Source organism: Primulina tabacum, chromosome 14 (assembly GCF_025594145.1).
Source record: "Primulina tabacum isolate GXHZ01 chromosome 14, ASM2559414v2, whole genome shotgun sequence".
In the NCBI taxonomy this organism is placed as follows: Eukaryota; Viridiplantae; Streptophyta; class Magnoliopsida; order Lamiales; family Gesneriaceae; genus Primulina; species Primulina tabacum.
In genome coordinates, this window is record NC_134563.1 from 36260090 (window position 1) to 36274393 (window position 14304).

General features: G+C 37.6%; 3 protein-coding genes across 6 annotated transcripts; 2 read left to right on the forward strand and 1 right to left on the reverse strand.

Annotated features, from left to right (window-relative positions):
• Positions 1-129: 129 nt before the first annotated feature.
• On the forward strand, positions 130-2252 carry LOC142524883 (F-box protein SKIP23-like). Of its 3 annotated transcripts, none has more exons than XM_075629034.1 (2): positions 130-1378; positions 1784-2058. In XM_075629034.1, exon 1 carries the CDS (start codon positions 205-207, stop codon positions 1372-1374), a length of 1170 nt encoding a protein of 389 aa, XP_075485149.1. In that variant the 5' UTR covers positions 130-204; the 3' UTR covers positions 1375-1378; positions 1784-2058. The 3 variants fall into 3 exon arrangements, with proteins under 3 accessions (XP_075485149.1, XP_075485150.1, XP_075485147.1); XM_075629035.1 differs by having other exon boundaries at positions 1787-2058; XM_075629032.1 differs by lacking the exon at positions 1784-2058 and adding an exon at positions 2070-2252 and having other exon boundaries at positions 131-1378.
• Positions 2246-3585, reverse strand: LOC142524884 (uncharacterized). The gene is made up of 3 exons (XM_075629036.1): positions 3376-3585; positions 2801-3071; positions 2246-2664 (listed from the first exon to the last, which is right to left on the reverse strand). Exons 1-3 carry the CDS (start codon positions 3509-3511, stop codon positions 2454-2456), a joined length of 618 nt encoding a protein of 205 aa, XP_075485151.1. The 5' UTR covers positions 3512-3585; the 3' UTR covers positions 2246-2453.
• Positions 3586-5066: 1481 nt separating this feature from the next.
• Positions 5067-14180, forward strand: LOC142524183 (uncharacterized). Of its 2 annotated transcripts, none has more exons than XM_075628006.1 (14): positions 5067-5365; positions 6114-6225; positions 6329-6459; positions 6513-6692; positions 6916-7109; positions 12423-12498; positions 12602-12688; positions 12772-12852; positions 12941-12973; positions 13063-13116; positions 13192-13233; positions 13322-13400; positions 13526-13596; positions 13714-14180. In XM_075628006.1, the coding sequence occupies exons 1-14, from the start codon at positions 5195-5197 to the stop codon at positions 13804-13806; spliced, it is 1404 nt and encodes a 467-aa protein (XP_075484121.1). In that variant the 5' UTR covers positions 5067-5194; the 3' UTR covers positions 13807-14180. The 2 variants fall into 2 exon arrangements, with proteins under 2 accessions (XP_075484121.1, XP_075484122.1); XM_075628007.1 differs by having other exon boundaries at positions 5071-5365; positions 6329-6441; positions 6570-6692.
• The last annotated feature ends 124 nt before the right edge of the window (positions 14181-14304 follow it).

A 14304-nucleotide genomic window follows, 5' to 3' on the forward strand; every position in this document is an offset into this window, starting at 1 on the left:
CACGTCTCTTGTATTTATTTACCATTTTATTCCCGGAGAAATGTATAGTATAGCCAATAATTTCGGTGGGATTTAAAATATTTAGGTCATATACAGATGAATTTATTTATTTATTTTTTTTTTGAAAATGAAATCACAATTTAATTGATATACGTAAACATCCAAAATTTGATCGGATTCCACTCCATTCTGAAACTTCCCACAATGTCTTTCGCCGTTGACTGGTCGGAACTTCCGCTTGAGCTCCTTCAGACCGTTGCCACGAACTTCCTCACTACCGCCGATTACATCCGTTTCCGAGCCGTATGTTCAAGCTGGCTTATCGCCGCTCCAATCAACCCGCGCCACCTCCCGCGCGAATTCCCTTGGCTAATGCTACCTCTTACCAGCTCCATTCGCCATTGCTTCTTCAATCCCCTCACCGAGAATTTTTACCACCTCAGCCTCCCCGAATCCTCCCACAGCCGCCGACCCGCTGGCTCCTCCCACGGTTGGCTCCTGCTCATCGACGAGTCGCCTTCCATTTTCCTCGTCAACCCTCTCACCCGCACTAAAGTTACCCTTCCGCCACTCTCGTCCTTCCCAAATGTGTTGAAATTCGATTTCTACAGCATAGGAAAAGAATACACTCTCCGTGCCCCGGAAAATGATTTCTTGTATTATTACAGTTTGAAGGAAATGCGTGACTCATTTGTCAAAAAGGTAATTCTATCTCACAGTCCTTTCAATGAACCGAATTTCGTAGCTTTCACTATTATTGACAAGTACGGCGATCTCGCGTACTGTAAGAATGGGGATGATTCTTGGACAATAATACATGAAGCACGGTCATATTGCGAGGATGTGATCTATTATAAAAACTCATTTTATGCTGTCGATAAGCATGGTTCGATTGCAATTTGTGATATCAATGACCACAATTCAGCCACTAGGGTTAGGTTTCTGAACATGCCACAGAATATTGGGGGAGATATGATGTACTTAGTGGATGCAATGGGGGAATTGTTCTTGGTAACTCGATACTTAGACTTCGAGATTGATATCGAGCACTACCATGAAGTTAGCAAAACGGTGAAATTTTCCGTTTTTCGTTTAGATTTTCATGGACCAAACTGGGAGATTGTGAATAGTTTGGATGATAAAATGCTGTTCCTGGGGCAGAATTCTTCGTTCTCATTGTTGGCCAGTGATTACCGAGAGTGTAAAGGGGATATGATTTACTTTACTGATGATTATTCGGGGGCGAATTATGATGGTGTCGCTGGATACCATGATGTTGGTGTCTATAATTTGAAGGATGGAAGCATTGAAGTATTGCCTTGTTATCCTCCAAATTCGCATTGGCCAATCTGGATTACTCCGACTCTGTGCTAAACAAGTGCGTCCTCTATAATTTGATCTTCTTGTGTGTTGGTTGTGGTTTATTTAGTAGGACGTCGAATGTACATGGGAGTTTATGTTGGATGAACTTTTGTTTGTTGTTGTACCATGTATGATTGCATACTTTGGTTATTATGATATACCTCGAGTTAATGTTCTTGAGATTAGGGATGCAGGGAGTGAGGAAAGTCGAACTTTAAGTGCAGTTTTTTGTGAAAATGCCTATTTCATTTCCCTGTCCCCTCCTGCCTGAGTTGTGGAAGTCCACACATGGCACGATTGGTTTTTCATGCTATAATAAAAAACATTATTTTCTTAAAATTCAAGTTTGATCTTATAAATATACAAAATTTCTTCATCTCACCTGAATTCGGCTAACGGGTCTTTCTGCCCTTGGTCACAGCAGTGAAAAGGGTGGTGTGAGGTGTATCACTCATGTATGTATGTACACTTTGAGACAGAGTATGGAGCACAAGAATGTCAAAATTCTCAGCATGTATTTGAAGTGGCATGAACATGGTTTAGAAAGCCTATTCTGGAGAGGATAAAAACTACGTCTTTGAAAATTTACACATGAAAGAGATCGACGTTTTCTAGTTAATGGGCAACATCTGGAACCGAAACTGGGGAATGCCAATATAAGCATCTTATCTATCCAAAACTAAGCCTTGTATGGAAAATTTGTTCAGGAATGCAGGAGATGTCGAGAGCAGGGCTTGGAATGGAACAAGAGATTGCTTACATTTGTGTGGTAAAACTAAACCACGTATCAATGGTTCAAGTATGTAACTTTCTTTCCCTTTCCCTTTTTTCTTTTGGAATTTTATTATGTAATCGAAAATAAAAGGTTATGTGAATAAAGCCATTTACACAAGAATATCAGGCGATGCAAATGGGACCGATATTCGTATTATATTTGTGAAATATGATACGGTGTGTTGAGCACACAGAATAAACCAGTAGAAAGTACAAAACACAGCTTAATCCGGCCCACTTAGTAGCCCAAATCCACAAAACTGTAAAATATTATCCAGCCCAACTGAGGAACCCGGGGTGGGATCAGACCTTAGATATTAAATTGGTATGAACCAGTAAAAATTGGGCTGAGGGGCCCATAATATCAATCTGGTGTGATCGGGTCCCTCCAAGCCGAAATCCAACTGTGGACGATACTCCAACTCCTCATCGAAATCCCTGACAAATTTCGGTATCTCAAATTCTTCACGTCTGACGTTATCCCATAAGAAATCCAACCTGTAGACGAACCTCAGCTTGCAACACAACCTGTTCCATCCAAAATAAAATAAAATTCATTCGATTCGACATTCTTAGATTCAAAAATTGATGCAAAACTATCAGGTTGAACTAAACAGTAGTGTGCTAGGCGCTCCAAATTAAAGATGACAGGAAATAAAATTACCCTCCGCCGTGGTTGAAGAGGAGACGGCCAAATGTGGAAAGAAAGAACCGGCACTGAAAACTTGGGTGCACGATACATACAGATTCCATATTATCTCTAACCTCGGCAGGCATTGCTTTGTACAGTCGATGTAAAGCAAATATTCCAGGGAAATTTTCAGCTCTAGTGACATCAGAGTTCATGTACACTACCGAAAATGGCTTCCCCTTTAAACCTGGAAATATCTCCTCATCCAAGAACTTCATCACCGCCTCCACACTCACAATTCTCCCTATCATCGATATAACTCAAAATCAATCGTCACTATAATGTATTTTAAGAGCATTAAATTTTTTGAAACTCTACATGAGGTACGAGATAAAGGCCAATAGAACGAGTCAAACCCACTCGCTTGAGTATATCAGAATACTCAATCCCATAGCAAAAGAGTGTAATCCGTTGGAAGCCTCCATAAAAATCTAAGTTGTTAGTTTATTATAGATGTCATTCTTATTCATCAAGAGTGAGGAAATGAATTTCAGAGCATTTATTTTCATCTTTACTTCATTTTTACTCTGTTAACTGTACATACGTACCTGGAAAGAGTTTTCCGAACACGTGAAGAATAGGATTTCCGCGTTTGTCTGTTCCTTGAATCTTGAAAATATTGAGTTTCATGACAAGTTTTTGTTGTTCGCAGAGTGTGAGCACGGAAGGATTTTTGGAAGCCATGTGAATAATATGATGTGTTGATGAGAAGAAACTTGTGCGATTTCTTATGTCGGGGGGGAGGAATAAGCTTAGTGAACAACAGACTATACGTAATATATACAGAACAGGTATTCAAATTCTGAAACATTAATAAAAATTAATTATATATCTCTTACTTATTCAATCAAAGATAAAAACTTGTATGAGACGGTCTCACGAGTTGTATTTTGTGAGACAGGGTCATCTATGAAAAATTATTACTGTTTATGCTAAGATTATTACTTTTTATTGTGGATATCAGTAGAGTTGACCTGTCTCACAGATAAAGATTCGTGACACCGTCTCACAGATAAAGATTCGTGACACCGTCTCACAAGAGACCTACTCTTAATCAAATTATTTGTATGTCCATAAAACTATCATTAATTTCATGGCCTCATATTTTATTTACTTCAAAAATACTCGCTCTTTTATTTAAATTTAACTTCTTAGGTCAACATCTTTTCAATTTTTTTCCAAATTGGAAATTAAGAATAAACATTGCTTTACTAAAATATTATTCATTTTAATAATAAAGTAAAAACTTCCATTTCTTTCAAAATTAAATCAATAAGTTAGAGAAAATCTTAACATAATTTTTATCAAAATTCAGTCATTTAGCAAGTGGTAATTAAAGGATTCTATTAAATTTTTTAGACAAGCGGAGAATATTAAAAAAATTAAGAAAAGTTGGGAAGCGAAGATTGTGATATTTATAATCTTAAATAAATATTATATAAAAAAACAAGAAAAATAAATTGTAATAGAATAACGTTGGATACTTATCCTGAGACGGGTTCTTTTCCTTGTAGTATTCCATTTGTATTCTCTCATATATGAGAAATTTAAAAAATATATTAATGAGCATATGGGGTGAATTGAATTTTTTTAATTGGAGAAGTTTGTTTCAATTAAGTTTCGAATTTAGATTTCGTGTGAATTTTTCTCACACAAGTTGCTTAAGATAGCAAAATGATAGCATCACGATAACTTAATTGTTTCGACTTAATATGTTTCTAAGTCTTAAAATCTACTTATATCCTTCGTTGATGGTAATATTTTTTCTTGAGCCGTGTAATTAATATGAAATTCTAATGAATATTATTTTCCTGAAAATAATATTAAATTATAAGTTATATCATTATTTTTACCAACCGGACTAAACATAAGATTCACATAAATTTTATCCATCTATCTTGAATTACATTAGGTGACAAAATTTTTGGCAATTCAAATATACAAGTCCTATGCAATAATTCGATAGGGTATGATAATATTAGGCCATTCAATTTTTCGTTTGCATTGACAAAAAAAAAAAAAAAAACAAAACAAAACAAATTTAATAAATTGTGACAGTTGACGAATTGTTCAATGAATTCATGCCAAAGGGTGCGTTTTCGAAAATAAATGCATTTAGGATTTATATATGCAAGTTAAGATATACCAGATATTCCCCCATTATATGTGAATTTGCCAAGTTTGGCACCTACTGTGCATTATTGAATAGATTTATTCCATATTAATTAACTAGCTGCTAATTGTGCATTAAAAATCCGAGTGTAAAGTATCTTCTTTTACTTCGACACTTGGCTATTCTCGTATACACTAAAATTTCCAATGAAGTAGGTATATTTAACAAAAACAATAGCGCAGGCAGGCTGAGATATGGATGAGGTGCCTGCAAGAGGGCTGAGCCACATGTTCGTGACATTATTCCTCTACTGCTTCGCCGAATCCATGGTGGTTCCGTCCAGCACCGACGTCACCATGGCGGTGGTTTGCCCCGGAAAAGACAAGTGCTCATTAGCCATCTATCTCTCTGGAGTGCAGCAAGTGGTATGCACCTAGTCCTCCAAAAAATATAACCAAAACTCTTCGTTTCTCTCTTATTATATATACTTCTAATAAATTATTGGAGTAGATACCTGGCATGTAATGCTTGCAAGGAAAAAAAAACATTAAATATTCAATAAATAAAAGCAGAGATTATAATATATATTTTGTAAAAAGATTATTAAGTATTTATATGGTTTCAACGCATATAATATTTCCATTGTATATGGGAAGGCATGCATTAGAATGTTCCTGTTGTCTGTGGAAGAAGGGTTGCATATATTATAAATTTTGATATTTTATTTACCCTAAGCAAGTCTTAGTTTTAAACCAGTGGAAATATACGTACGTAAAAAAATTTACTCAAATTTCAGCTACCTGACTTTGTCCCTACCAATATTATTCTCATATTATTACATATAACAAATAAATTAAGTTTCATTGAAATATTTATTATAACTAATAACAAAATAAAATTTAATTTTATACGACAATTAAATTGATTAAACATTTTAAATAATTCAAAACTAATTATTAAAATACTTAAAAAGTAAAAGAGCATAGAAAAAAACAGAATACAAATATAACAGGGACAATTTCCAAATAAAAAAAATTCAAATTTACAAGTAATTTAATGGAAATTCATGTACTCTTGCAAAAAACATCGCATCAGGAACTATAAATATATCACATTTCAATTACATCGCATTTATATATCTATCAAGTAACATGTTGGTATGTGTTATTGCAGATAGTTGGGCTGGGATCACTAGTGCTGATGCCCATGCTAGGAAATCTATCGGACACATATGGAAGAAAGATTATGCTCACCATCCCTATAACTCTTTCCATCATTCCTCTGGGTCTGTAACTTCTTTTTTGTATATATGTTTCTTTCTTAAAATAATGTATATATATAATTCTTAGTTAATCGGTTAATGATGAGTTTGTGAATTGAAATTACAGTGGTACTGGCTTGCAGCATGACCAAGTATTATTTCTACGCTTACTATGTTCTCAAAACTATGATCGCCATGGCGACTCAAGGGAGTGTTTCCTTTCTTGCTTTTGCATATGTGGTACGTTACTTTTCCATTTCCGGTAGCTGGAGCTATTATCGAATCACCCAATATTTTAAAATTTTTAAAAGAACAAAGAGAGTGATTTTCGAAAGTTTATTTTCCAAGTGTATGGTATGTGGTTGCAGGCAGACATTGTTCAAGAGAGGAGACGGGCTTCGGTATTTGGAATCGTATCAGGCATTGCGTTTGTTTCCGCTGTGTTGGGGAATTTTTCGGCTCGCTTCCTCTCCACTTCAACCGCATTTCAAGTACTGATCACCTTTTCATCCTTATTCTATGTATATAGCAAAACATTTATACTGCATGCATGCCTAGTTTCAGATGCGCCTTAATTTCTTAGCATGTTTATCACGTCCCACACGACAATGAATTCTTGATCATGAGAGCTAGTAGTATTCCTTTAGATGAATTTCTGTAAAAAGAAAATTGTGCTCAAACATAATTTTTCTTCTCATTAATGTGTATATATAGGTTGCTGCTGCAATATCGGTGATATCACTGGTGTACATGAGATTGTTTCTCCGCGAATCATTAATCAACAACAGCATTTGTCTAAACAAGAGCACAGAGACTGAGTGTCTTCTGCAGAAAGTTCCGGGAAAAAAATGGCTGCTGTTCAAGAATCTGTTTTCACTGGATGATAGCATTAGCTTGTTAAGAACAAGGTCAGTTATGTTTAACTAATTTCATCTCATAACATGGTAAGTATTTGTAGATATTCATTCTTTTAATTCAAAAAAGTACGAGACCCTCTCACATTGAATGTGTAAAAAAAGTTCATTGAGTTTTGGTCATGAAACCAGCGGTCAGATTGGATTTGGCACTATCAACTCGTAGGTCCGTTTGGCTGTGCGCATACAAACTACTAAGAAGGGTTTGATGGAAGATCGATTGTGGAATTATTTCCGCAAAAAAATCTTCTAATGCCTGTTCTTTTTGGTAGGCGAGTTTTTAATGGAGGTGGGGCCCACGCGAAATTTAAAAATATTTTCTCACATATCCCACATCGGAAAATCCTCAAAGTTGGTTCAAGAAATTTGTTATAAATTGAGCCTTCCTTGTTTGCTTTTAGTATCCCAAAATCAAAAACTTTTCAGCTTTGATAAAAAGAGAGTGCATAGAAAAAGAGTGTATTTTTTCTTGAGTGCGGGAATTCTCTTGTGTGAGTTAGAGAAATTACTTTCTCGGTATACACGGGTTTGGGAGTGTGAGGAATATTGAGTGTATTGGTGTATACACTTGTTGTAATATTTCTTCCAGTTATAAAAGTTGCAGTGCTCCGTGGACGTAGCCTATTTTGGGTGAACCACGTAAATCTTTGTGTTCTTGTTGATTATTTTATTCCGCATTTTTTTCGGTACTATATTATCATCGTGATCGGCATCACTTCGGGGTAATTTCCCAACAACTGGTATCAGAGCCTTGTTGTGAAAATTCTTAAAAATTCTGAGTATGCTCTGTGGTTGCAGCCTTGTCTGATCTTCCACATCAGAAAAGATTTTTTAGATTTTTTGCTAAGGCTAGAGAAGTGATGGCCGGAGATGATGGATCGGGACCGGGAATCAACAAGTTCGACGGAACAGATTTTTCGTTCTGACGGTTACAGATAAGAGATTATCTGTGCAGTAAGAAGCTGCATCAACCTCTATCAGGAAAGAAACCAGAAAAGATGGAGGATGATGATTGGGAGCTCCTTGACCGACAGGTGTTAGGTGTGATACGACTGACCCTAACGAAGAACGTGGCGCATAACGTGGCGGAGGCCAAAACCACGGAGGAAATGATGACCATTCTGTCATACATGTACGAGAAGCCATCAGCAAACAATAAAGTACATCTCATGAAGAAGTTATTCAACTTGAAGATGGGAGAAGGTGCTTCGGTGGCAAAGCACATAAATGAATTCAACACGATCGTCTCTCAGCTGACATCGGTGGACATCAAATTTGATGATGAAATTCGGGCACTTATTCTTCTGGCGTCTTTACCAGACATTTGGGAACCGATGCGGGCAGCGGTTAGCAACTCTGTTGGAAAAGGAAAACTACAACTCAATGATGTTAGAGATCAAATCCTTGCTGAAGAAGTTCGCAGGAAAAACTCGGGTGAAGCAACATCATCGAGATCTGCTCTAAATCTTGATAACAGAGGAAGAGGCAGGAATGGTGAAAGGAGTTCAAACCGATGGCGCGGTAGATCCAAATCAAGAAATGGAAAAGACAAAAACATCCTTGAAAAGAATATGAAGTGCTGGAGCTGTGGTGAGAATGGTCACCTGAAAAAGAACTGCAGATCAACGAAAAATAATGCCAATGCTGTCACTGAGGAAGTACATGATGATTTACTATTATCCATGGAAAGCCCTGTTGATTCTTGGGTTATGGACTCGGGAGCTTCGTTTCATACCACTGGTGATCGCGATGTATTTGATAATTACATCGCTGGCGATTACGGAAAAGTTTTCCTGGCTGATGGAAAACCTTTGGAAATTGTTGGTATGGGTGATGTACGAATGTAGATGTCAAATGGATCTGTCTGGAAAATCAACAAAGTCAGACATGTATCAAAATTGACACGCAATCTGATCTCGGTGGGACAGCTCGATGATGAAGGCCATAATGTGACCTTCGGTGATGGTTCCTGGAAAGTGAACAAAGGAGCCATGATCGTTGCTCGAGGAAAGAAAACTGAAACACTGTATATGACTTCCAGTTGCAGAGACACACTAGCAGCTGTGGATGCTGGAGCCAATTCAAGTCTATGGCATTATAGACTTGGACATATGAGTGAAAAGGGAATGAAGATGTTGGTGTCAAAAGGAAAGATACCAGAATTAAAGACTGTTGAACACCAACTATGTGAAAGTTGTATCTTTGGAAAGCAGAAGAAGGTGAGCTTTTTAAAAGGTGGTAGAGAACCGAAAGCAGCAAAGTTGGAGCTGGTTCATACTGATGTATGGGGACCATCTCCTGTGACATCCCTTGGAGGCTCGAGATACTATGTCACATTCATTGACGATTCGAGTAGAAAAGTTTGGGTTTATTTTCTGAAAAATAAATCTGATGTTTACGAGACCTTTAAAAGGTGGAAAGCCATGGTGGAAAATGAGACCAACTTGAAGGTGAAGTGCTTACGATCTGATAATGGTGGAGAATATGAAGATTATGAGTTCAAGAAATATTGTGCACAGAACGGGATCAAGATGGAGAAAACCATTCCTGGTACACCTCAACAGAATGGTGTAGCTGAAAGGATGAACAGGACCTTGAATGAACGCGCAAGGAGCATGAAATTGCATTCTGGATTGCCAAAATCATTCTGGGCTGATGCTGTTAACACTGCAACATATCTGATCAACAGAGGACCTTCGATACCGCTTGACTGCAGAATACCCGAAGAGGTATGGAGCGGCAAAGAAATAAACATTTCTTTCTTGAAAGTGTTTGGATGTCTATCCTATGTTCATATTGATTCAGCAAGCAGAACAAAACTTGATCCGAAATCAAATAAGTGCTTCTTTATTGGTTATGGAGATAATGAGTTTGGTTATCGTTTCTGGGATGACCAAAATCGGAAGATCATTCGGAGCAGGGATGTAATATTTAATGAGAAACTTCTGTACAAGGACAAGTCAGACATTGGAGCTGGAGATGAATGTCCTAAAGTCAAGAAGACTGATGAAGTGCCATTGACATATATTCCTGTGAATGAATCGAAAACCAGTAACCAGGAAGATGAAGAAGAAACTGCACAAGATGATGACCCACAAACTCCGGTGATTGAACTCAGGAGATCTTTGAGAACCATTAGACCACCTGAGAGGTACTCCCCTGCACTTCACTATATTTTGCTGACAGACAAAGGTGAACCGGAGACCTATGAAGAGGCAATGCAAAATGATGATTCAACCAAGTGGGAGTTGGCCATGGAGGATGAGATGGATTCACTGTCATCCAATCAGACGTGGGAGTTGACAGAACTTCCACAAGGCAAAAAGGCGTTACATAACAAGTGGGTGTACCGGTTAAAAGAAGAGCATGATGGTAGCAAGCGGTACAAGGCAAGACTTGTTGTAAAAGGCTTCCAACAACGGGAAGGAATTGATTACACCGAAATTTTCTCTCCGGTGGTTAAATTAACCACTATCAGGACAGTACTTGGACTAGTGGCGAAGGAAGACTTACATTTGGAGCAGTTGGATGTAAAGACTGCGTTTCTTCACGGTGACCTAGATGAAGAAATTTATATGAAGCAGCCACAGGGCTTTGAAGTACGGGGAAAAGAGAGAATGGTGTGCAAACTTCAGAAGAGCTTGTACAGTCTCAAACAAGCTCCAAGACAGTGGTACAAGAAGTTTGATGGATTCATGAGTGAAAATGATTTCCTAAGGTGTCAAGCTGATCACTGCTGTTATGTGAAAAGGTTTGACGGTTCTTATATCATACTACTGCTATATGTAGATGATATGCTGATAGCTGGAGCTTGTCTGGAAGAAATTGATAAACTCAAGAAAGATTTATCAAAGGAATTTGCCATGAAGGATTTGGGTGCTGCAAAGCAAATCCTTGGAATGAGGATCTTTAGAGACCGGGTGAATGGATTCTTGAAGTTATCTCAAGAAGAGTACGTAAAAAAGGTGGTTAGCAGATTTAATATGGATGAAGCTAAATCTGAGAGTACTCCTTTGGCTAGCCATTTCAAACTAACCAAAGCACAATTACCATCGACGGAGCAGGAGAAGGCTTATATGAATAAGGTTCCTTATGCTTCTGCTGTCGGAAGCCTCATGTATGCAATGGTGTGTACAAGACCAGACATAGCACATGCAGTGGGAGTCGTGAGCAGGTTTATGAGTAATCCAGGAAAGCAACACTGGGAAGCAGTTAAGTGGATTCTCAGGTATTTGAAAGGTACTGCTAGTTGTTCTTTATGCTTCAGGAGGTCAAAATTGGGCTTACAGGGTTTTGTCGATGCCGATATGGGTGGTGACCTGGATGGCAGGAAAAGTACTACTGGATATGTGTTCACATTAGGTGGTACAGTTGTAAGCTGGGTGTCTAAGCTGCAAAAGATTGTTGCGCTTTCGACTACAGAGGCTGAGTATGTTGTAGTTACAGAAGCTAGCAAGGAGATGATATGGTTGAGATCCTTTCTGGAAGAATTGAGTCAGAAGCTTGAAGATAGCACGTTACACTGTGACAGTCAGAGTGCTATTCATTTAGCAAAAAATCCTGTTTATCATGCTAGGACAAAACATATACAGGTTAGGTACCATTTCATCAGATCGGTGCTGGAAGATGGAATCTTGATGCTGGAGAAGATTCCTGGAAGTAAGAATCTAGCCGATATGCTCACAAAGACAGTAACCATTGACAAACTGAAGTTGTGTTCAACTTCAGTCGGACTGCAAGTATAAATGGAGATATATGAGCTGCTGCAATGATGGTGTGAAGACATGATTGAAATCAAGTCTTCAAGTGGGAGAATTGTTAGGTGAGTTTTTAATGGAGGTGGGGCCCACGCGGAATTTAAAAATGTTTTCTCACATATCCCACATCGGAAAATCCTCAAAGTTGGTTCAAGAAATTTGTTATAAATTGAGCCTTCCTTGTTTGCTTTTAGTATCCCAAAATCAAAAGCTTTTCAGCTTTGATAAAAAGAGAGTGCATAGAAAAAGATTGTATTTTTTCTTGAGTGCGGGAATTCTCTTGTGTGAGTTAGAGAAATTATTTTCTCGGTATACACGGGTTTGAGAGTGTGAGGAATATTGAGTGTATTGGTGTATACACTTGTTGTAATATTTTTTCCAGTTATAAAAGTTGCAGTGCTCCGTGGACGTAGCCTATTTTGGGTGAACCACGTAGATCTTTGTGTTCTTGTTGATTATTTTATTCCGCATTTTTTTCGGTACTATATTATCATCGTGATCGGCATCACTTCGGGGTAATTTCCCAACACTTTTATCATTTGTTCTGCAGCCAACCCTTTTCTAAAGTAGCAGTGATTGCATTCTTCTATAATGTTGCAGAATTCGGCCTCTACGATTCCTTAATGGTTAGTTTACATTTTAGTGATTCCCGGAATTGAATTATACTGCATAAGCTCTTATTGAAGATCTTCTGCTTTTCTCTCTTCCCTTCCCTTTACAATAATGCAGTATTGCTTGAAGGCTCAGTTTCACTTTAACAAAGATCAATTCGCTGATCTATTGATAATTTCCGGAATTGCGGGATCAATATCACAGGTAGTTTTCCCTGCATTGACTTTATAACTATAATTTTATGTTCTCATGCGTTTGCATCACGCTATGACGTTTCCACTTTTCAGCTGATCATCATGCCTGTATTCAGTCCTTTTATGGGAGAGGCAAAGATGCTTTCTATAGGTCTCTTTTTCACCTTTGCTCATGTAAGTGAAACTTTTCGAGTGGCATTTATATATGTTTTAACATATACACACATAGATTTTGATAACAAGCATAACTTTTTGATTGCAGATTTTACTTTACAGCGTTGCGTGGGCTTCCTGGGTACATCTTGTCCTGTTTCTCAACAATTGTTAACGAGACCTTTTCTTCATGGCTCTTTGCTTATTCTTTTGATAATTTACAACTTGCAGGTTCCTTACGTTGCGGCAATGATGTGTGTTGTGGCCGTGTTTGCTCTGCCATGTGTGAGTTATCTGTTCCTTGCCACAATATTTTGTCTCGAGCACAAAGTTTTTTGAACTTTACCAATTCATGTGCAGTTGAGGAGCATTGCTTCAAAACTGACAGGTTCAGATGAACAGGTAATCTTTATACCGGTTCGATATTTGGGTTGAAATGTGTAGGAAAAAATGATGAGATTGAGATTTAAAATCTCTTTGGTTGCTGTAGGGGAGGGCTCAGGGGTGCATTACTGGCATATCTTCCTTCGCTGGCATTATTGCCCCATTTGCTTTCACCCCTTTAACAGGTACGCTGACTCCATAACTCTTATTCTACGTGTTTAAATGTTGGTCTACGTGTGCAGCAATTCCTCTTACATTGTGTCTGTTTCATACTGCGAAAACAAATCCCTTTTTTTGTTCCCTTTCCCAGCTTTGTTTCTAGCAGGCAATTCACCATTCTATTTCCCTGGATTCAGCATCTTCTGCGCTGCCATAGCTGCTGTAAGTGCTTTTAACCACAATGAAACTAAAGTACATTAGTCAAGAAGAAGGAAAAAAATCACGTTAACTCGAAAACGACTTAACGAGCTTCATCATGACGAATCTTGGACAATGCAGATGATCGCTTTGATTCTAAGTATGATGATAAGGCCTGCTCCAGCAACAAATAGCAGCGTCAACTCTTTCAACCCTGCACAGCCACTGGTCTAACACTACTGCTGCTTGTTGGCCCAGAGTACATATAGTCATCATCTTTATTACGCAATCTGAACATCATGAGTAAGATCTTCAACTGGTCTTCAGAAGGAAAAAGCTTAATATTCCAAACGAGCTGCAGGTTTATGATATATAGAGGCACAAATAAATCGAATATCGAGTCAAAAGCATGAACTTTAGAACAAAGATTGATAATATAGAAGGGATCCAAACTAGCTCAGACGCATGCAGTTCTCCTTGTAGGAATTATCCTTATAATTAAACTTACAATTATTATAAAAAAAAAGTCTATATTGAATCAAAAGCATGAACTTTAGAACAATGATTTTATTTATACTTAATTATATCAATGTACTGGTTTTGGTTTAGATTTACATCAGATCATAAATACTTACATCACTCATTTATCATAATATTTTATTTAAAAAAAATATTTTAATTTATATCGTATTAATGCATAAAAAAATCATCAAACATCCAGTAAGACTCAAA